The sequence below is a fragment of the Amphiura filiformis genome, chromosome 6, assembly GCF_039555335.1.
Source record: "Amphiura filiformis chromosome 6, Afil_fr2py, whole genome shotgun sequence".
Taxonomy (NCBI): Eukaryota; Metazoa; Echinodermata; class Ophiuroidea; order Amphilepidida; family Amphiuridae; genus Amphiura; species Amphiura filiformis.
Window position 1 is genome coordinate 32449846 of NC_092633.1, and position 24371 is coordinate 32474216.

The following is a 24371-nucleotide window of genomic DNA, read 5'->3' on the forward strand; positions in this document are numbered from 1 at the left end:
ACCATGTTTTATATAAAATGTTAACATAAAACGTCTTGTGTTATGACGTGAAGGGTTAATATAAAAACATGGAAAATCTGTTCCAACTGACCAGCAGAGAACAAAGGATAAGCAATAGATCAAATTAAAATCAGGGGAAAATATGACACAACCTCCAATGGGGAATAACAAACGTATAAACGTATAAAGTTAAAAACTCTTTTAACTTTGTTTTATACGTTTTGTGTTATTCCCTATTGGAAATCGATGTTGTGTCATATTTCCTGTTTTTAATTGTGAACTTGACTTACTCATTCTTTCATTTCTCTTGACAATTTTTCATTTGCCCACCCTATTCCTTTTAAAGGAATTTTTATTAGATTTAAGTGCAACTTGGTCAGCTGGCATCCCAGCATACACAAAAATGTTTTCAAAACGTTTAAAACATGTTATAGTTTGGGTTTTGATTTAGATAAAATCGTTTTAATAACATTAAATGTTGGGTTATATAAAGGTCATACAAACGTTTTAAAACGTTTTGTATGAAAACACACTACAGCAATATTTAAAAAATGTTTTTAAAATGTTAGTATGTTTTTGAATGTTATGAAAACGTTTTATACCCTATATGTTCTTTATATAACCCGACATTTAAATGTTTTCTGGCAATTTTTTCTAACCTTTTGCGAATGATATCGAAAACGTTTTGTGTTTGCTGGGATGTTATCAATTCAATTTGACCTTTTCATACACAAGGAGTAGGCCAGGATGCTTTGAACGACCGATTTTAGCAATTGCGACTGCGTCATTTGCACAGCCCGGTCTAATCAGGACTCATGCGTGTCTCCGCATAAATGGAGGATTAGCGCCTGGATAGTGATCGTTTAAACAAATAAGGAACTCTGGATGTAGCCTCCAACGTGTTGATTTCACACGTGTTTTTACGAGTACTGAACCATATGAACGCTGCACGCGATAACAAAATTACGTAAAAATTGGATAAAAGCTACGCATGATACACTACTCACATGGTACGTCCACACGCGACGTTGACATGAAGTCAACGTGAGTGTTTGTCAAGTCTTGACAATTATTAAATTTACCATCACGGATATCGTTGATGTTGTCATAATATGTGGACGGAACAGTAGGGGAGGAAGAGAAGGAGAAGGAGAGGAATAAAAATAAGACTGAGAGGAGGAGGAAGAGAAGTTGAGAGTTATTTTCAAACAACAAGATTTATTTGCAGGTCAGACTGACGTACATAGTCAACTTGCCCCTTAATAGCGTGTATCAGTTTTCTATCAAACAATCATAAACTGATTTTCTTATTATATACATGTATGTAAATTTGTTTTATAACATCTACTATAAATGGATTATGTGCAGTGCAATAACTTTTGTTGTTATAATATTTATAGTGTATTTAATGTGAATAAAAGGCATTTTGCCTGACATACTATGTCAAAAGATAAAAAAACGCAGAGAAATGTTTACAGAACGTTAAACACAGAGAAAACAGAACGCTATGTGCGTATAGAGGCTTATTATAATTATGTAAATGTTACTCCAGAACAGTGTAGGGCTTATTTACCAAATTATGTAAAAAAAAGTAATTAGTAAAATTAACTAACGTTTATATAATTTGGTATATATTACTGTGAAATATACCAAATTATATAAACTTATGGCATAGATATGAACTGGTAAATTTGACTTAATTATTATTATGAGGTTCTATAAACATATACAATACATGCTGTTGTCTTTTTAAAGGCGTGACAAATATTTATTGTCAAATTAGTTGTAAAAATAAATATCTATACTGCTAATGTCGGTGTTGGTGACATAACTATCTACCGGGATACTGGTAACATATGGCTATCTACTGCTGATGTTGGCATTGATGACATAGCCATCTACTGCTGGTGGTGGCATTGATGACACAGCTATCTACTGCTGGTGGTGACATTGATAACATAGCTATATACTGCTGATGTTGGCATTGATGACATGCAGCTATCTACTGCTGGTGGTGGCATTGATGACACAGCTATCGCCTGCTGATGTTAGCATTGATGACATAGCTATCTACTGCTGATGTTGGCATTGATACTGCTGATGTTGGCATTGATGACATAGCTATCTACTGCTGATGTTGGCATTGATGACATAGCTATCTACTGCTGACGTTGGCATTGGTAACATGACTATCTACTGCTGATGTTGGCATTGATGACATAGCTATCTACTGCTGATGTTGGCATTGATGACATAGCTATCTACTGGTGATGTTGGCATTGATGACATACCCAGCAAACATAAAACGTTTTCGACATTATTCGCAAAAGGTTATAAAAGGTTGTCAGAAAACGTTTAAATGTCGGGTTATATAAAGGGTATATTAAGAGTATAAAACGTTTTTATAACCTTACAAAACATTTTTTGATAATCTACTGCTCAGCAAACAAAAATGTTTTACAGAAAACGTTTAAATGTCAGGTTATATAAAAGGTATAAAAACGTTTTAATAACATTCCAAAAACATTCTTGAAAACTTGATACAAAACATTCTAAACAGAATGTTATTTTGGGAGTTGAAAAAATATTTTGCGAAAAATGTTTGCCCAAAATATTTGCAATAACGTTAAAAAAACGTTTTGATGACCTTTATATAACCCGACATTTAAATGTTATTAAAAGGTTTTGAAAAAACATTTTAAGAACATTTCTGTGTTTGCTGGGTTAAAATATTTTAACATAATGTTATTTAGGTATTGACAAAATATTTGGCAACAATGTTTGCAAAAATAGTTTAAAATAACATTTTTTGAAAACATTAGAAAAATATTGTTGTAGTGTGTTTTCATACAAAACGTTTTAAAACGTTATCATGACCTTTATATAACCCGACATTTTAATGTTATTAAAACGTTTTACCTAAACCAAAAGCCAAAATATAACTTATTTAAAACGTTTTTAAAACGTTTTGTGTGTTTGCTGGGTAGCTATCTACTGCTGGTGGCGGCATTGATAACATAGCTATCTACTGATGGTGTTGGCATTGGTAACATGACTATCTACTGCTGATGTTGACATTGATAACATAGCTATTTACTGCTGATGTTGACATTGATAACATAGCTATCTACTGCTGATGTTGGCATTGATGACATAGCTATCTACTGCTGATGTTGACATTGATAACATAGCTATTTACTGCTGATGTTGACATTGAGAACATAGCTATCTACTGCTGATGTTGGTATTGATAACATAGCTATCTACTGCTGATGTTGACATTGATGACATAGCTATCTACTGCTGATGTTGGCAATGATAACATAGCTATCTACTGATGATGTTGGCATTGATAACATAGCTATCTACTGCTGTTGGCATTGATAACATAGCTATCTACTGCTGATGTTGACATTGATAACATAGCTATATACTGCTGATGTTGGCATTGATAACATAGCTATCTACTGCTGTTGGCATTGATAACATAGCTATATACTGCTGATGTTGACATTGATAACATAGCTATATACTGCTGATGTTGGCATTGATGACATAGCTATCTACTGCTGGTGGTGGCATTGATAACATAGCTATCTACTGCTGGTGGTGGCATTGATAACATAGCTATATACTGCTGATGTTAGCATTGATGACATATCTACTGCTGGTGGTGGCATTGATAACATAGCTATCTACTGCTGATGTTGGCATTGATAACATAGCTATCTACTGCTGGTGGTGGCATTGATAACATAGCTATCTACTGCTGATGTTGGCATTGATGACATAGCTATATACTGCTGATATTGGCATTGATGACATAGCCATCTACTGCTGATATTGGCATTGATGACATAGCCATCTACTGCTGATGTTGGCATTGATAACATAGCTATTTACTGCTGATATTGGCATTGATGACATAGCCATCTACTGGTGATGTTGGCATTGATGACATAGCTATCTACTGCTGATGTTGGCATTGATAACATAGCTATCTACTGCTGATGTTGGCATTGATAAAATAGCTATCTACTGCTGGTGGTGGCATTGATAACATAGCTATATACTGTTGATGTTGACATTGATAACATAGCTATCTACTGGTGATGTTGGCATTGATAACATAGCTATCTACTGATGATGTTGGCATTGGTAACATGACTATCTACTGCTGATGTTGGCATTGATGACATAGCTATCCACTGGTGATGTTGGCATTGATAACATAGCTATCTACTGCTGATGTTGGCATTGATGACATAGCTATCTACTGCTGGTGGTGGCATTGATGACATAGCTATCCACTGCTGATGTTGGCATTGGTAACATGACTATCTACTGCTGATGTTGACATTGATAACAGCTATTTACTGCTGATGTTGACATTGATAACATAGCTATCTACTGCTGGTGGTGGCATTGATAACATAGCTATATACTGCTGATGTTGACATTGATAACATAGCTATATACTGCTGATGTTGGCATTGATGACATATCTATCTACTGCTGGTGGTGGCATTGATAACATAGCTATCTACTGATGATGTTGGCATTGGTAACATGACTATCTACTGCTGATGTTGGCATTGATGACATAGCTATCTACTGCTGATATTGGCATTGATAACATAGCTATCTACTGGTGATGTTGGCATTGATAACATAGCTATCTACTGCTGATGTTGACATTGATGACATAGCTATCTACTGCTGGTGGTGGCATTGATGACATAGCTATCTACTGCTGATGTTGGCATTGATAACATAGCTATCCACTGCTGATGTTGGCATTGGTAACATGACTATCTACTGCTGATGTTGACATTGATAACAGCTATTTACTGCTGATGTTGACATTGATAACATAGCTATCTACTGCTGGTGGTGGCATTGATAACATAGCTATATACTGCTGATGTTGACATTGATAACATAGCTATATACTGCTGATGTTGGCATTGATGACATAGCTATCTACTGGTGGTGGTGGCATTGATAACATAGCTATCTACTGCTGGTGGTGGCATTGATAACATAGCTATATACTGCTGATGTTAGCATTGATGACATATCTACTGCTGGTGGTGGCATTGATAACATAGCTATCTACTGCTGATGTTGGCATTGATAACATAGCTATCTACTGCTGATGTTGGCATTGATAACATAGCTATCTACTGCTGATGTTGGCATTGATAACATAGCTATCTACTGCTGGTGGTGGCATTGATAACATAGCTATCTACTGCTGATGTTGGCATTGATGACATAGCTATATACTGCTGATATTGGCATTGATGACATAGCCATCTACTGCTGATATTGGCATTGATGACATAGCCATCTACTGCTGATGTTGGCATTGATAACATAGCTATTTACTGCTGATATTGGCATTGATGACATAGCCATCTACTGGTGATGTTGGCATTGATGACATAGCTATCTACTGCTGATGTTGGCATTGATAACATACCGTAAACGTTCGCCTAATGGCGCTCTGGAGTTCATGGAAATGAGAGAGCGCCATCCCTGTAAAAGCCGACTATTATCACTGAGCATTAAGGGTACGTGTAGTTAAAGGGTGAAACCTATCGACACATACAATTATGAACAAGATCGAACAAACTTGTTCATGATAATGCGGTAATCATTCACCTGATACGTTGTGGCCCAGCGAGCAGAGCATTAGACTATAGTGCGAGGATAAAGATAACTTGTGGAGAAGATGGTTCGAATCTCATGCAGTAATTTCTGACAGATGTCTGTCAATGTTTTTTTTTCTGATTTGAGGAAATTTTATTTTCTATTTTCTTGATTTTATCTTTAACATTGTTTATATGATTTTATTATTTTATCTTGTATTGTCTTTTTTTCATGTTTCATTTTAGAGTAACTCAATCCATTCAATCAAATGTTGTAATGAACCTATTTGATTGTATAAGCATTTTGTTATGTGTGTGAGACGAACTGTCGCGTGCGACAAGTCTTTCAATTCGCGTGAGTGTCCTTGCCTATGCATCAGTGGTCATAAGAGGTATATCATTTTATTCGAAAGGGGGGGGTCCCAAATATACGGGGGTCATAAAGTCTTGGAAAGAATAATAGGATGGGGTCATCAAATGTTTTATGACCAAAATTAGGGAGTCACACGATGACCATAGAAAGTGTGTTGTTTTATTCAAAAAGACTGATTTCAATACCATTTTGGGGTTTGGGATCATAAAATTTTTGTTGCCGAAATAGGGGGTGCGCAATTTTATTGACGCAGACTTTTTGTAAATTTGGGACCCCCCTTTCGAAAAAAATGATAGCCCTCTAAGAGGATTCAAAAGATAACCTCTGCCCCAATAATCCCTAGCTATATTTGTTTGAAACTGTTCCACGGAGGATGTATCATAATAGGCTCAGTCTTCAAATGATATAATGAGTGAACGAACAAAATCATACAACGACCAACTGAATAGAGGCTGTGCATATGACGTATCATCCCGTAAATACTACTCAAATGCATTCAACAAAAGCATGATTGCATCTACCGCGACAGTTCGTCTCACACACATAACAAAACGCACTACGATCAAATAGGTTGATGACAACATTTGATTGAATGGACTGCACTATGGGGGCTATTCCTGTAAACCGGTTCAAATCCTTTGTTTGGAGCCAATCGATAAACGCAAGGCTATCATTGAATACTGGCTAGGATTCCACAACACAATAAGGCGCTTTGGAAGGCACACCATACCCTAATGGCTTTCCATATTATGTGCACTCAACAACTATTCAGTATCGAAGCCCGGTATTGAAGTTACGTAATGTTACTATGTCAACGGGATCACGCGCTTAAGTAATGAACCACGATCGAAAGAATCAAAAAAAAAAAAGGCACACCACTCCACGCCATACATAAATTCTCCCAGTCACATTTCCTCAATATGAAATTTAAAAAAGTAAAATTTAAATTTTGCTTCCTTTAAAATTTGGCAGAGGGGTTCGAACTCACGGCGCCGCTTATAATGCTCTATGAGCCTAGCGCCTTAGACCACTCGACCACTTGTCTTCATGGAATTCATTTGAAACTTATTTGAAGATATAATCGCAACTTCAATATAGGCATACCACGTGACAAGCAAAAGCAGAAAACGTACCATATTTTGGAATTTTATTTGCCTAAATACATTAATGTGTATTAATAGCGCTCAATTGTTGTTAATCCGACCATAAACATGATAAATGCGCGTCTATATGGACAATACATGATATCGATTTTGACACGTGCTCTCACGGTGTCAGTACATTTCCATGGTCAGTAAAATACTATAGAGGAACCTACCATTTTTCTTGTATACACGTTCGATGTTTTTATCAATTACATAAAAATTCCATTTTAGACCCCAAATGTTTTTTCAGGAAATAAAAGATTAGATTACCATAAAAACGAAACAGTAATCTTTTGCCGGGTCTAATGTAATATTCACATAGGATTTTCAACGTTTTTTCTATCCTTATTCTTGCTCAATTAAAAAAATTTTTTGGCGTATATAAAATTGAAATAAAATTCTCTGCCTCTTAAACGGCATCAAATGCGCCATAATTGGGTATCACGAATCGTTATATATGATGTGCAGTTAATATTCATATTTTCTTTTATACAGAGGATGCTTCAGTTTTGACAGGAAAAATTTTTTCTTGAAAACCCTCTCACTCGGTTATTTTAAAAGGTAACCACGCTTCCCTAGAATGTGCAATAAATTAGCATTAAAATTTTTCTTATTCTAACAGCAAGCGTTTCTAGAATGTATTTTGGCGAAATGTGGTGTGCAAAAAAGGCATACCAAAATAGCGTGATCGTAATGATCGCCATACAAACAGTGCTTGGTTCCGATACCATCACGGAGTTACGTAACTACTTCGTGGTCTGATGATCAATGGTCTGATCTACTTGGGTTCGATCCTTTTAAGAAAAGAAAAAAATAGCTGATCATTTATAATGCATAAATGAATAAAGTAATGTAGTTACACAATTTGAAACATTGAGGCCGTTCTATTTTTTAAAGGTCATTTAACTGTTAAATGTAGTGGAATATATCACGCATTGCTAGGTAGCAGGTGGAGCAAATTTTGTCGACGGTTTTTGTTGCCGTTTGTTCGCAGTGCCTATTTATCTTTTTAAAAAATAAGAAAATTAAAATTAAATTTAAAAAAAATTCACAATACTCGTTCGTAAAATGGGGACAAAATCCAAAAACATTTCTTGACCCTTCTTCACATAAAAGTGGGAGCAGAAATCAAGATTCGAACAAGTATCATTCACCATTCAAGGCACCCTCTACCGACTGAGCTAACGGGTCAGACAATAGAAGGGTGTAATTTTGAACTGAAGAATATTAAAAAATATGAAGAAATTACAATGTTATAAAAAGATTTACCAAAATAAGTTAGGTATAACGTATTAATCGATTTACAAATTAAGTCCAATGGCACTTTGAGAAAGAATACCTGAAGAAACCCCAAAACATTTGCTGCTCTAGCAACTAACCTAGTGACCTAAAGTATTGGGTCATGTCACGATATTTTTCTGAGGCATTATGTCCAGGTTGCTCAATTTAACATACACGTATCCTTAATGCTGTTGAGATTTTACAAGGATGGCGCTCTCACATTTCTAAGAATCCAAAAGCGCCATTAGGCGAACGTTTACGGTAGCTATCTACTGCTGATATTGGCATTGATGACATAGCTATCTACTGCTGATGTTGGCATTGATGACATAGCTATATACTGCTGATATTGGCATTGATGACATAGCCATCTACTGCTGATATTGGCATTGATGACATAGCCATCTACTGCTGATGTTGGCATTGATAACATAGCTATTTACTGCTGATATTGGCATTGATGACATAGCCATCTACTGGTGATGTTGGCATTGATGACATAGCTATCTACTGCTGATGTTGGCATTGATAACATAGCTATCTACTGCTGGTGGTGGCATTGATAACATAGCTATATACTGTTGATATTGACATTGATAACATAGCTATCTACTGTTGGTGGTGGCATTGATGACATAGCTATCTACTGCTGATGTTGGCATTGATAACATAGCTATCCACTGCTGATGTTGGCATTGGTAACATGACTATCTACTGCTGATGTTGACATTGATAACAGCTATTTACTGCTGATGTTGACATTGATAAGCTATCTACTGCTGGTGGTGGCATTGATAACATAGCTATATACTGCTGATGTTGACATTGATAACATAGCTATATACTGCTGATGTTGGCATTGATGACATAGCTATCTACTGGTGGTGGTGGCATTGATAACATAGCTATCTACTGCTGGTGGTGGCATTGATAACATAGCTATATACTGCTGATGTTAGCATTGATGACATATCTACTGCTGGTGGTGGCATTGATAACATAGCTATCTACTGCTGATGTTGGCATTGATAACATAGCTATCTACTGCTGATGTTGGCATTGATAACATAGCTATCTACTGCTGGTGGTGGCATTGATAACATAGCTATCTACTGCTGATGTTGGCATTGATGACATAGCTATATACTGCTGATATTGGCATTGATGACATAGCCATCTACTGCTGATATTGGCATTGATGACATAGCCATCTACTGCTGATGTTGGCATTGATAACATAGCTATTTACTGCTGATATTGGCATTGATGACATAGCCATCTACTGGTGATGTTGGCATTGATGACATAGCTATCTACTGCTGATGTTGGCATTGATAACATAGCTATCTACTGCCAATGTTGGCATTGATGACATAGCTATCTACTGCCAATGTTGGCATTGATGACATAGCTATCTACTGCCAATGTTGGCATTGATGACATAGCTATCTACTGCTGATGTTGGCATTGAAAACATAGCTATCTACTCAGTGGCGTAGCTGCCGGGGGGCAGGGGGGCAATTGCCCCCCCTGGCAAAATTTGCCTATTTGGGCCCCGCCCTAGTGCCAGGAGAGAGAGGGGAGAGAGGGAGAAGAGGGGCAGAGAGATGGAGAATCCATACGATATGCAATACCATACGATTATTATCAATAAGCCTGGCAAAAATTGTCTATTTGGGCCCCCGCCCCCCCCCCCCCCCAAGTGCAGGGAAATTTAGTGGATTTGGGCCCCCGCCCCATACAGGCCCCCCCCCCCCCTTGGAAAAAATCCCAGCTACGCCGCTGTATCTACTACTGCTGATGTTGGCATTGATAACATAGCTATCTACTGCTGATGTTGGCATTGATAACATAGCTATCTACTGCTGATGTTGGCATTGATAACATAGCTATCCACGGTGAAAAGATAAGTGAAAGGAAAAGCAATGGACAAAGGCGAAAGAAGAGAGAGAAAGGGTGAAGGGAAAATTGCACTTAAGTGAGTACACTCTTGCCGCAAAGCCGGGTTGATCGTAAGATCAGCAGTCGCTACTCAACCACTTAATATAATGTTATTTGAGTGCAAAAGATGTGTCAAAACCATAGGCCAATACATGTTAATTTTTATCAAGTAAATATCAGAGATGCGGCGGCCGCTTTGGCGTCTGGTTTGCACATCTGTTCACCCTTTGTTTGTATAAAACAATATGCCTAATGGCAATAATATTGCAGAAATGCACCAAAATTATTGGCTTTAATTAGGGCTTTATAGTTCTTTATTTAAAAAAAAATCCAACTTTTGAGGGGGTACATACACGGCACACGTCACACACCCATGTGTAACATAATCGCCGCCCGTGTCGCGTGTCGCTTCGCGGCCTTAGGGACGCACCATTAGACTTCAAGGGGGGCTAGGAAGTTTTGAAAAGACATTGATAACAATTTCATAGCCACTGCTACAGTCTTGGACAAAAGAATATTTTGTTTTCATTTTCCTTTTGGCAACATATAAACATACGTAATGTCGTTTATTTGCTCTCAGATGAAAGCTAAAATAGTGTTCAATGATTTACATAACACAATGTGAAAATTAAATAGGCCTAGCTTTACGTAAAGTGCTTCCTAAGGAAGTCCATTTAAATGGAATAACCAAACATTGGCGACATTCTTTACGAATGAAAATTTAATGCAATATCTAGTAAGATCTGAACAAAATGGTAACACTGATGTTGGCATTAGCTTTCTACTGCTGACGTTGCCATTGATGACATAACAATCTATTATAGGCATATACTGGTGATGTTGACATTGATTATAATCTATGTTGACATTAATGACTCTACTATACTATAAATAATGTCAGCATTTGTGACATAAATATTATACTGCTGATGGTGGCATTGATAACAGCAAAAACAAAAACGTTATTGACGTGTTATAAACACGTTTTGGCTTTGTTCAAAACATTTTAACAATATTCAAAAGTAGGGTTAAATAAAAGTCATAAAAACATCTTTTTAAACATTTTCAAAAAGTTTTTGGAACGTTATTTATACCGTTTATATAACACGACAATATTATTTTTTTGTTTTTTTAATAGGTATATACTGCTGGTATGATTTTGACATTGATGACATATATAATTTAGCTATATCTACGCTGATGTTGGTATTGATGACATAGCTATCTACTGCTGATGTTGGCATTGATAACATAGCTATATACTGCTGATGTTGGCATTGATGACATAGATATCTACTGCTGGTGGTGGCATTGATGACATAGCTATCTACTGCTGGTGGTGGCATTGATAACATAGCTATATACTGCTGATGTTAGCATTGATGACATAGCTCTGATGTTGAAATTGATATAACATAGCTATCTACTGCTGATATAGACATTGATGACATAGCTATCTAGTCTACTTCTGATGTTAACATTGATTAACATGGCTATCTGATGTTGGCATTGATGACATAGCTATCTACTGCTGATGTTGGCATTGATGACATAGCCATCTACTGCTGATGTTGGCATTGATGACATAGCTATCTACTGCTGATGTTGTCATTGGCATAGCTACCTACCGCTGATACTGGCATTGATAACCAAAACTATTTACTTCCGATGTTGGCATTGATAACACTGCTAATGTTGGTGTTTGTAACATAATTATTATGAATTATGAATTATGCAGCTAATTTACTAGCAAATGTAACCATTTGAACATACCTTTTTAGATTGTTCCTCAAGCACCACCTTGATTTTTTCCATGTTCCAAATGCTATGCCGCATAAGATCACTCCCTTTAACTGAGTACAACAAACCTGGAAGTAACACATAGGACCCTAACTTTTAGTTCTTCCTTATGTGAAAACAAAATAAGTATAGCTACCAGATAGATGATAGCTACTATTAGAGCTTAAAGGTTGAAGGTCAATGCGATATTTCAAATTAAGAGAGGTGGATTAATTGAAACAAGAAACCATTTTTTTCACTGACTATCAATTGTGTTCAAACAGAGGCGCGTACTGACCGGGCGACAGTGGCAACTGGTCGTCTCCCCATGGTTGCCCGGCTCGAAATTGACCTTTTCGGTAAATCCCATAACCCTTTGCGAGTACACCTGAGAACTCGTCATTTGACGTCACGGCGACTTGCAATGCGCAGTAACGATGTTCGATAAACGATGTGCGCATCGGCGTGACGCGAAATGACGATTTCTCAGGTGTACTCGCAAAGGCTTATGGGATTTACCGAAAAGGTCAATTATGAGAAAAAAATGACCAAAAGTTGTAATGTTCATCTTCCTTTGGCCCAATTTTAGGCCATTGTCTTAATTTTGACCAATGTTAACGTTAAAATTGCCCATTTTTGCGCGCGTTTGTCCCGATAAAGTCAGCATACATAGTGTAGCCGGTCAGTAGGACGATTTGACCCCCCACCGGGGCTCGGTGGCCTCGGTACGCCCCTGTGCTCAAAATTTGATATATGCATATGGCCGAGCGGGTTAAGAAAGTATGACAATTGCATGATATGAGAACATGTGAGTAAACATTTCTTCTTAATTATTCTGCATTGTAGGTCTAGGCCTACCCTTAATTCCCGCACTATAGACCTACGCTCAATTCCCCGTGTTGTCATTAATACACTGTATAGGCCTATATATTTCGAAACAAACTTCATTATACGTGTAGTTCCTAGCTCGAATATCATTTTTCTTTTTTGTATTTCCTAATTATTTTGACATGGTGAATAAAATACCTTTCCAATCCCGATGTCCAGCTGGATCCAGAAGAACGGGATCTCCATCTTTATCATATCCTACAATGCCGCCTCCATAGTACATATCTAGAACCTTGCAAATTAAAAAAGCGCAGTTATTTATAGTGTGCTATACACACAGGCTAGGTACAGCGCCCCCGGGACAGCGCCTAGACGTTGATCCACAAGCCTCAGCACACTTTAATAAACCATTTAACAATAACTCGGAGACTTTGCAGCTTCAAGAGCGCACACCCTAGACATTCCACAATGGACCTTCGCAACCAGAATTAGCTCCCCGAGTTTTGTACGGGTTACAACGAGACAACTAAGTTCATTGTCCAGAGGAATTTCAAGCTAACTCAATTTTTCCACGCCGGAGAGCATACTAAACTACCGCGAGGGTTCGAACCCGCAACCTCTCGCATCATAGTCGAACGCCTATCGATTGAGCTAACTTGACTCCTAATTATTCATGTAGGCCTATATGTTATCTAATGTTTATTTGTCTAAGTTTTTAAAAATAATCACGTTGGATATAATATGTCAATGCTCAGAGGAAAAAACGGTCGCAAAAAGACAGAAAATAATGATAATAACTAAAAATAAAAGGATCATACATTGTTCTCACCTTAGGCGGTGTGTAATCTTGTAGTACAGCGTCTACTTTCCACCTCCTTTGCCATTCTAAATTCTGATGATACAAAATGAATGCAAGGTACTTTATAATCTTCTTTTTTTTTTTCGTATAGGATTTATCCCGGTGTTCTTTAAAAACATTTGTACGGGGATGTGCCACGCAGACTTTCGGACACTGGCTTTCTCTAGCCTATACCAACTTTTTGCTGATTTTGCATCCCATCAGTATACCAAATTTTCACCAAAATACACTCAAACAGCACCCAAATTGCCCAAATGTGCCTAATCGTGCGGCGCATTGGTCTTCACTGAAAACCCACCCATATACCAAATCGCTGAAGAGGAATCACCCCGTACACCTTCAACGATAAACGGTGGAGTCCCTCCGTGGATTGACCAATCACCGGTTTCGACAAGTTTTAGATACTTCTATTACTGGTGTACAGGGGGTTCTTCGATATTTCCATTTTCCATTTATTATGAAATGTGCATTAATGCGCATGTGAATGACCTTTTGAAGAAATGAAACTAGCTTGCTTCCCTCCCCCCCCCCTCCCTCCGTCCCTTCCTAACGAAATTTGTTTCGTTCCTGTCTTTATTATTATCCCGGGGGCCACTCACATAATTGGTCTGTACGCATGCGTGACCAAAAAACAAGGAAAAGGGGTGTTTTTTTTTAGGCAAGGCGAGTTAGGCGAGTTACGCGAGTGACGCATTTAGGGTCTAAAAAACACTGATTTTCAAGAATAAGGGTAGTTTTCTGAAACTGAACAACTTGTTTAGGGTACCTTTTCACATTTTTGGTAAATTACGAGTCCGAAAAGGGTACATTTTTTCTTTTTTATTAGCCAAAAAACTCATTAGGAGTTAAATTCTATATTAAATTACCTTATTAAGGGGCTAAATTTGCTCGTAGGGTAAAACTCGTTTAGGGGGTGTTTGAAAACAATTTGGTCACGCATGCGTATAATGTCATATTTGATTATTATTAATCATTTGGTTTGTTGGCCCTACCTTGCGAAACATATCCGATGATTTCTTCGTGTCGAAATTCCTCGCTATAAATTAATAAAACCAAAAAGGAAGATTAACAATGTCGATGTAAGCATGGAAATACCGGTAGTAGATAATCTTATCTACTATTTCCATGATGCAAGTACGTTTAAAACATGAAAATGGTTAAGCATAGACCTATTTATACTTTAGTGGTATATTTTGGATACAGAATGCAAATGTTTATAACTGTTTAAAATTCCAATCGCATTTCAAAGTTCCGACATGTATGTTTACAGAAGTATATTATTTATTTCTAACCTCGCAAAAACTGCAGCAACACCGCATCTTCGTGATGAGTCTCCAAAACATCATGTAAAAGTTCCTTAAACTATTATGTAACAGTAAAGAAAACAATCATTAGTTCAGTCCACACTACATAAACAATGCACTACAAATTAATTGATTGATTGATTGATTGATTGATGGATGGATGGATGGATCGATTGATTAATTGATTGATTGATTGATTGATTGATGAATGTTTTAATGTTGGTGTTTGTTTGTTTGTTGTGTACAGCTAGGGTGTGTCAAAATGATTGTACCCATCAGTTTCCAGTGATTTATATGGACAAGACTGCCACATAAAAATGCAACATAGGAGCTACCTTATTTATGAATGTTATGAAAGGTCTTAAAACTATCAATCCTGCCAGAAGATCCATATCGTCATTTTGAAGAAGCAGGCTTGACAATAAACACCAAAAAACTGATGGGAATAAACACTTTGATACAGCCTGTATGGTATAATATGCACTTTGCTTTTTCAATTCTTGGATTTCTTGTCTTTGTATAATTTCTGTTGCAATATTGGTTGGTTGGTTGATTGAATCTCACCTGCTGTAGCTGTTGCTGCTGATGTAAACTCAAGTTGCCTAATCGGCCGCTCATTCTGTCAATGATTAAATGCCGAGTTGTTCAGAAAACGGATGATGTTGACGCTCACGGTCCAATAGGCCTACCTGATATCATTGGAAACTATGTTAAATTATGTTATCGATCATCATCGTCATCTTCATCATCATCTTCAATCTTCATCATCTTCAATCTTCATCATCATCATCATCTTCATAAATAGTTCCAAATAAACAAGGCCCTTGCCTTGTCCATGCTATTAAACCCAGTCGTTTTATTTAGGGGAGCAGAAAACCATAGAGTCTATGAGAAAACACAAAATTTTTGTTTTATGATCTTTGACATTCTTTTGTCACGAGCAACAAGCAACAAGCATCGAGCTATTCAACAAGTCTTTCAATTTGAGTGTCCTTGACACTGAATGCTTGTCATGAAAAATTAAAAAGATACTCCTCTGCCCTAATACTCTAATAATCCCAAGTTATTGTCTAAAAACCTCGGAAGATGTATCAATAAATATAAAAAAATCTGTCTTCAAATGATAAACATATTACAATGTAACTATATAGCATATATAGGCCCTATTTAAAACTGATACGAGTTCCCCATCGTAATCTATCTATTCTACACAGCAAAAAGAAATAGAACATTACATAAATTATACTTACACTTACATATTCGACAATCTATACATGCATGATACGTAGCAGACGTATACTAACTAAACGTATTATAAGCTTACTCACTACTCAGTGAATCTCTGGTAAGTCAGCTGATCAGTATTGCTTGTGTGCCTGTAATACATGTACACATTAGTTGCTTAATGGTTTCCTGTAAGTCAGGCCTACTATGTAATACTGATGACAGAATATGATGCGAATCAAGTGCTTTTTCGTATTTACTTGAAAGCCCATTTCACAAAAATAATTCATACAAGGCTGCACTGATCTTCCATTCTTTTATCATTCATGTATTCATTGTATAAATATAGGCATGATATAGGTCTTTCAGGTCTATAAATAACACAGACCTCTGACCTCGAGCTATATATAATATTGATTCATGCTTTCTTATTTCTCAGTGGCTGTGATCAGGTGGTACGATCATAGTGCGATAAAATATACACTCGCCGCATTCTTTGCAACTCATATTTTCATAGCAAATCATATCTACATAAAAATACGACCACCAAATTACTATATGGTGTTGTTATACAGTTTGACTAAATTCTTTAAGTTTATTCCACAAAAAACTTGGTACAGTACAATTCTCAACCCCGTACTCAACACTGGATAACGGGAACGCGAAATTAATTTAGGACAAAAATTCATAACATTGGGTATACAATTATGCGTTTGGCTGATGTACATGTATGTTAACAACATAGGGGCCTATCATCAGCAGTGAGCGGTTATCGGCAGCAGTCGCAGTGAGGGGAGGGGGTACTGGTGTTCAGTGAGCTTAATGAAAATAATAGCTTAATGAACCCTGCAAACACAAAAAGTTTTCGACATTATTCGCAGCAAAGGTTAAAGATCCATTCAGTGATCCCAGCGCAAGTGTAAAAATTAAAAATTGTTTATAAATTGCTTAAAAGTGAAGGATATTAGTCATTCACATTGTCATTTGATGTTTCTGAAATTGGCCAAAAAAACGACAGCAGTATTGACGAAGTTGAAGCTAGGTAATCTATATAGGCCTACTGTCAGTATATAAATTACATGTGCCATTTAAATGCCTTAATTATTTTGTCTTAAAATTTCGGCTGAACCACTAGCAGGCTATGTTAGCACATCTATGACAATGCCAAAATATAAAGGGTATAAAACATTCTCATAACATTCAAAAACATTTTTTGAAAACTTATTGCAAAATATTCGAACATTGACGAAATATTTGGCAGAAAATGTTTACAAAAAATTTACAATATAATTTTAACAACATTTTAAAAACATTGTTGTACTGTGATTTAAACGTTTTCATAACCCTTAGGCCAAAAAAAAAAAAAGGTTTGTCTCAAGCTCACGAGAAATTTAAAAACAAATGCGAAATGCGATTTTTTTTTTTTTATTCCCTACTTTTTTTCATGGTATTTTGAGAAAAAAGTCTGATTTTCGCCGATTTTTTTGAAAAAACTATAAAAAATTTTTTTTTTTTGAAATAAAAAAAATTTCCGCATTTGTTTTTTGTCAAATCGTGGGATTTTACAAACGCGCGCGCAAGCTTTGAGACGAACCTTTTTTTTTGGCCTTATAACTCGACATTTAATGAGTTATTTTTTCCAATGTTCGCCTGATGTTCGTGATTATCCTAGTGTACTATCTTGTAATCCTCAATCACGCGAGTTCATCATAGCCGCTAATTATGTTGTCAATGTCAACGTCACGGTCAGGCAGCAGCAATGCTATCAGCAGTAGACAGTTAGGTGACTGGGATTATGTTATACAGATAGGCCTAGTAGTGATATGCCTATGCCCAGATAGTGTTACTATTATTATTATTATTATTATTATTATTATTATTCAAGGTTTATTACAACAATGCATATGGCAGCCAAAAGGCTGAATTACATACATGCTACAAAGAAATTGGCAACAACAAAACACAAAATATATCTTACATCAGCATGAAATCCAAAACGAAATCACATACAAACTAAATATAACTGCAAACAAGCTAGCAAGAAATTATTGACCTGCTCCTGAAGCATCCTTGTTCCACAGCTGAACCATGTATGGGATGGGACTACGCGCGTATCTTTGAGTGCGCACCTTGGGTAAAGACAGGTGGTTAGCGTTACGCAACACCAGCACTTATCAACAATACCAACAACAGCAGTTGTTAAATCAATATAGCGTCTCAGTGCAATGATAGGTGTCAACATCGGTGTCACCGTAGCTTTATATTGTACATGTTGTATCATCACTTCCAACATAAAGCAGAGTTGCTTACCTAGGCCTATGTTATCACTACAACGTCAGCAGAAGATTTTGTTTATCCAATACCAACATTAGTAGATAAATATATCGTAAATGCAGCAGCAAATAATAGTGCCATTAATCATGTTAATACCAGCAACAGCAGTAAACTTGGTAAATCAATACAGATACATGTGTCCGCAAGACCAATGTCTGCAGGAGATAGCTGAGACTCAGACAGCTATGTCATCAATACCAACACCAGCAGTAGATATATAGCTATGTCATCAATGCCAAACATCAGCAGTTAGATAGCCAAGTTACCCGGGGGGTCACTCCCATTGTGGCCTGTACACCATCCGCGATAATCAACTTTTGAAAAGCACGCTAAACAAGGATTTAACCCTTGGCTAAAACGACACCCTAAACCGGGATTTCATTCCTAACATCAAATTTCATACCCTAAATTTCATTTCCGCGTATTTAGCAATTGCAATTTTGCTACCCTTTTTCCAATTTTTCATGTTTTGACACCCTAAACGCGATACGCGCGTATCGTGCCTACCCACGAAAAACGACCCTTTTACGCGTTTTCATTATCGCGGATGGTGTACAGGCCACAATGGGAGTGACCCCCGGGCCAAGTTATCAATGCCAACATCAGCAGTAGATAGTTAAGTCAGCAATGTCAACATCAGCAGTAGATAGCCATGTCATCAATACCAACATCAGCAAATGATAGCTATGTCATCAATGCCAACATCACCAGTAGATAGCTATGTCATCAATACCAACATCAGCAAATGATAGCTATGTCATCAATGCCAACATCACCAGTAGATAGCTGTTAATAATGCCTGCATCAACAGTATATAGCTATGTCATTAATACCAACATCAGCAGTACTAGCTATGTCATCAATGCCAACATCAGCAGTAGATAGCTATGTCATCAATGCCAACATCAGCAGTACTAGCTATGTCATCAATGCCAACATCAGCAGTAGATACCTATGTCATTAATTTTTTTTTAATCTTTTATTTTATTTGCTTCGTTGATTTCATCACATTATATATTTACATAACTCATTTGTTCTCACTTAACTAATTTCTGACTTTGCTAATTTCTACAATTTTTACTACATAAGCTTTCTGATTCTTAATTCAGAATGTAATAGACTGATCAAATCGGGATATTTCCGTAACGATATTTACTAATTGACAGTTTACTAACACTTATTATTTTATTGATTGTAGTATTACATTTTCCTGCATGGTAGTAACCAAAGATAACATCTGCTTGTGTGGTTTTAATTTTAACATTGTAGTGTTGCAAAATTATTTTGTCCACTTCGCTCCATATCTTTTATTTTGTTTGCAACCAAAAAAAAGTGTTCAATATAATCTACTTCGTTACAAATTTCACATACATTACTTTGTTCTTTTCCTATTTTGTTAAGAAAGACTTTTGTTGCATAAATATTACTGGTTATTTTCCAATTCAATGTCATTAGCCTAGGTTCTTTTGTTGGCAGAATATTTTTCCAAATTTTGCTCCAATTGAATTTCATATTTTTGAATTTATTTTCCCAAAAGGTTTGACATATTGGTTTAGTCGAAATCTTTGATAACATAGCTTTCCTATATAATTGTGTGGTGCAATTCATTAATGCAACAAAAGTTTTTCCATCATAAAAGTATATGTCCTTGTTAATAGCATTCTGCTGTTTATTTTTGCATGTCTTTAAAATTGCTTGTTTTAGAGCTAAATATTGTATACAAACACTGGCTGGCTGTGGAAACCTACTTTTGATTTCGTCTAGTGAATGAAAAAGACACCGTTTTGATCATACAAGTCTGAAATACATATTATACCTCTTTTAGCCCATTCCTTGTAATAAAAGTCTTACCTCTGCTAATTATACAAATATTGTTCCAAATAACTTCATCTCCCCAGTTTTGCACTTGGTTTTTGTCTTGAGTACTTTTTGTTGACAACCATACCTTGATTAGATTTCGGTAAAACATGGGCATCTCATTTATTATATATCTTACAACTGCATTGATATTTTCAAAATTACAGTTGCACTTAAAAATATGTACGCCTAACTGGGTTTTATTAATAATAATATATATAAAGGAATATTTTTCCACGTGCTGATTTCTGACGATGCCAACTTTTTTATCCATAACAACTTCAATGAGTCCAGAAATATTTTAAAATTGAACATTTTTTTTTTTTTTTTTTCGTACTCGTTTACTAGTGTTGTTCTTTTAACCTTTTCCGAACCTCCCCATACAAACTTAAAAAACATACTATTTACTTTATTTACAAAACATTGTGGTAAGTCTATTATTGAACCTATATATGAAAATTTTGATGCCATCAAATTTTTTACTATGAGTATTTTACCAACCATTGATAGGTTTCTCATTGTCCAAGCTCTTATGGACTTTTCTATTGAGACCATTTTCGGTTCCCAATTTGCAGACAACTCTTCAATATTAATTGATGGGTTAACTACTACTCCTAATAATTTGACACTGTTATTTGGTTCGAATTTCCAATTGATGTCACCGACCTTCTTTTTCAAACTTTTGCTTGCGCCAATCCAAACTGCGTCACTTTTGGTTTTATTAAGATGTAGACCTGAAATTTCTGTAAAACGGTCAAGGATTTCTATAACTCTATGTATTGACTTTTCATCCCTCACAAAGATTGTAGTGTCGTCGGCAAATTGAGTTATTTTAACTTCACCTTCCCCATAGTCTTTAAGGGGTAATTCAATACCCCGTATATCATTTGTTTGTCTTATCTTACTAGACATAATTTCTGACGCTATAAGAAATAATAAAGGAGATAAATTACAACCTTGTCTTAAACCTTCTTCTTGAAAGAAGAAATTTGACAAATGACCATTGTGTAATATACAACTTACAGTGTTCTTAAACATAGTGGTTATCCATTTTTTCAATTGCATACCAAAATTTAATTTCTCAAGTGCAAATAAAATCAAATCTCTGTTTATCGTATCGAATGCTTTTCGAAAATCAATGCAAATCATAGCCCCTTTTACATTTTCCTTTTCTGTATATCTCAAAACATCTTCAACAAGGCGTATGTTTAAAGCTGCACCACGTTTTCTTAAAAAGCCATTTTGGTCTGTGTTAATTACGTTGGGTAAAACCTGATTTATTCTTGAGGCGAGCACTTTTGCTGCAATCTTGTAATCTATATTCAGTAATGTTATCGGTCTCCAATTATCCAATTTGTTTCTATTAAGTCCCTTCCCTTTGTGAATTAATATAATAATACCTCTTTTATGCGATGCTGCGAGTTCGCCAGCTTCATGTGCTTCATTAAACGAATTTACAATCAATTGTCCTACCACTCTCCAGTGACATTAAAAAATTCTGAAGTTAATCCATCAATCCCGGGGCTCTTACAATTGGCCATTGTTTTAAGAGCCTTTTCACATTCATCATTAGTAAGTAAACTCTCACATGACTCTTTATCTTCCTCAGATAACTGTTCAGAGTTCATATTTTCAACGAAATTATCAAACATAAGTTTTGTCGTTTGCCCCCTTTTTTTGTACAATTCTTTGTAATAATCAACTTGCACTTTAATAATGTCTTCCTGATTACTTACATCATTTCCACCTGTATCAGTCAGATAAGTGATAGTTTTATTACTTACATTTCTTTTTCAAGATTCATAAAATATTTTGTACATCTTTCCCCTTCTTCTGTCCATTTTGCTTTGCTTCTTATGATAAGTCCCTTCATGTGATGGTGATACAGTAATTCATATTCTAGTTTTACCTTGTCATATTCATGTACAAAACAATCATTATTTGGATCATCAGTTATCTTTTCAAATAACAGTTTCATTTTCTTCTCCAAATTTCTCATTTTAACTTCTTTATCTTTTTTACTACCTTTTGCAAAGTTAATAGAAAAAGTTCTTATTCTATTTTTGCAAAGATCCCACAATTGTCTGGCATTCAATATATTTTGACATTCCTGTGTAGTACCATTAACAAGTTTTTCTATACCCTCATTATATTCTTGGTCTTGCAGTAGGCTATTATTTAGCTTCCAGTAACCAAGCCCTCTTTCTTGTTTTTGTAAAAGTAATTCCATTTCTACCGCCATATGGTCCGACCCAAAGCCCGGTATAATATCAATTTTTTCTGCATAGCTTTCAAAAGTACACGGTATCAACCAATAATCTAAAGTTGATTTAACCTTTGATGATTTTCTGCTCCATGTAAACCTTTTTTATTTCCGTTTTTTCTTCTCCATATATCGATGAGATTTAAAGTTTCAAAAATCTCTTTAATTTGTTTACACACTCGGATTTATAATATGAGTTGCTTCCAGTACCTAACATATCAAGATCTGGGTCAAATACAGTATTAAAATCCCCGCCTAATACATTGTGCTCGTTTAGTCCCCTCCATGCTTCAAAATACTTTGCTTAAGAAACTCAAAGAACCTCTTTCTGACTTGCAGCTCATTTGGAGCATATATATTCCATATATTAAGATTAACATTATCCATTTCAACTTTGACTCGAGAAGTCTTCCTCATTATCTGCAAAAACTGATTTGCCTCAATATTACTTTGTGGATTTATAAGAGTAAGTACACCTTTACTTCTATTTGTTCCATAGTTACCAAATATTTGACCTTCCCACTCTTTTGACCATTCAGAAATGTCATTTGTATTACAGTATACTTCTTGTAATATGGCAATATCATATTTATTACGCTTTAACCAGTCAAAGACAATAGCACGCTTTTTCTTGTTCCGAAGTCCCGATACATTAAAGCTAATTAAGAAAAGACGCTCCATGATCATTGGTGGTTATTCGTCTCGCACATAATGTCTTCATTTGAAGATAGGACACATATACATAATACAATTCTTTTTTTTTTTTTTTTTTTTTTTTTTCCATCAACTGGTCTAACTGTTTTATGGAGGGTCCTCATATGGTGTTTCATCCGAGGATGCCGACTTCATGGATTCATACTCTGACATACTGGCATACGGCGATGCATGTTCTGTTACATTTGGTGACGCTTGGCGTCCTTTCTTCTTTTCTTTTTGATCTCTTGGTGAAGTAGATATTTTTCTCTTCTTCTTGTCTTTCTTCTTTTGGCTGCTTCTGCTTTCCGCGTGACTAGTATCTTGGGCGAGATTGGAGCCGGCTCCTTGCAAATGCGACCTAATGTCCGTTTGTTTTGTCAGCGTTTTGATTTGTTTCTCAGTCTCAGGTACAGGGTCTCTCTGATCAGTTTTTCTTCATTGCGATTTTGTCTAGGTTCAGATTGACTTTTCTGCGGTGATGCGGCTGATATTAACAAATCTTCTACTTTTTTTAGGATCTCTGGTGATGTGGGGCCTGATGCTGGTTGAATGCATTTGTCCAACAGTTCATGCAGGATCCTATGTCATTAATACCAACATCATACCGCCATGTCAGCAGTAGACAGATAACCAACATCAGCATAGCAGTAGATATCTATGTCATCATACCAACATCAGCAGTAGATAGCTATGTCATCAATGCCAACATCAGCAGTAGATAGATATGTCATCAATACCAACATCAGCAGTAGATAGCTATGTCATCAATGCCAACATCAGCAGTACTAGCTATGTCATCAATGCCAACATCAGCAGTAGATACCTATGTCATT

The 24371-nt window shown here is 36.1% G+C and overlaps 1 protein-coding gene across 5 annotated transcripts in view; it reads right to left on the reverse strand.

Moving 5' to 3' along the window:
* Positions 1–16784, reverse strand: part of LOC140155288 (SEC14-like protein 4) — a 35403-nt gene extending 18619 nt beyond the window's left edge. The window contains exons 1-7 of one of the 5 annotated variants that reach the window (XM_072178064.1): positions 16496–16784; positions 15729–15853; positions 15153–15222; positions 14853–14896; positions 13831–13893; positions 13200–13293; positions 12168–12262 (exon numbers count right to left, since the gene is read on the reverse strand). In XM_072178064.1, coding sequence (XP_072034165.1) covers positions 12168–12262; positions 13200–13293; positions 13831–13893; positions 14853–14896; positions 15153–15222; positions 15729–15782 — 420 coding nt within the window. In that variant the 5' untranslated portion in view covers positions 15783–15853; positions 16496–16784. Of the gene's footprint in view, positions 1–12167; positions 12263–13199; positions 13294–13830; positions 13894–14852; positions 14897–15152; positions 15223–15728; positions 15854–16414 lie in introns of all 5 variants that reach the window. The other 4 variants (XM_072178063.1, XM_072178062.1, XM_072178061.1 and 1 more) reach the window with 4 other exon arrangements.
* Positions 16785–24371: the final 7587 nt, after the last annotated feature.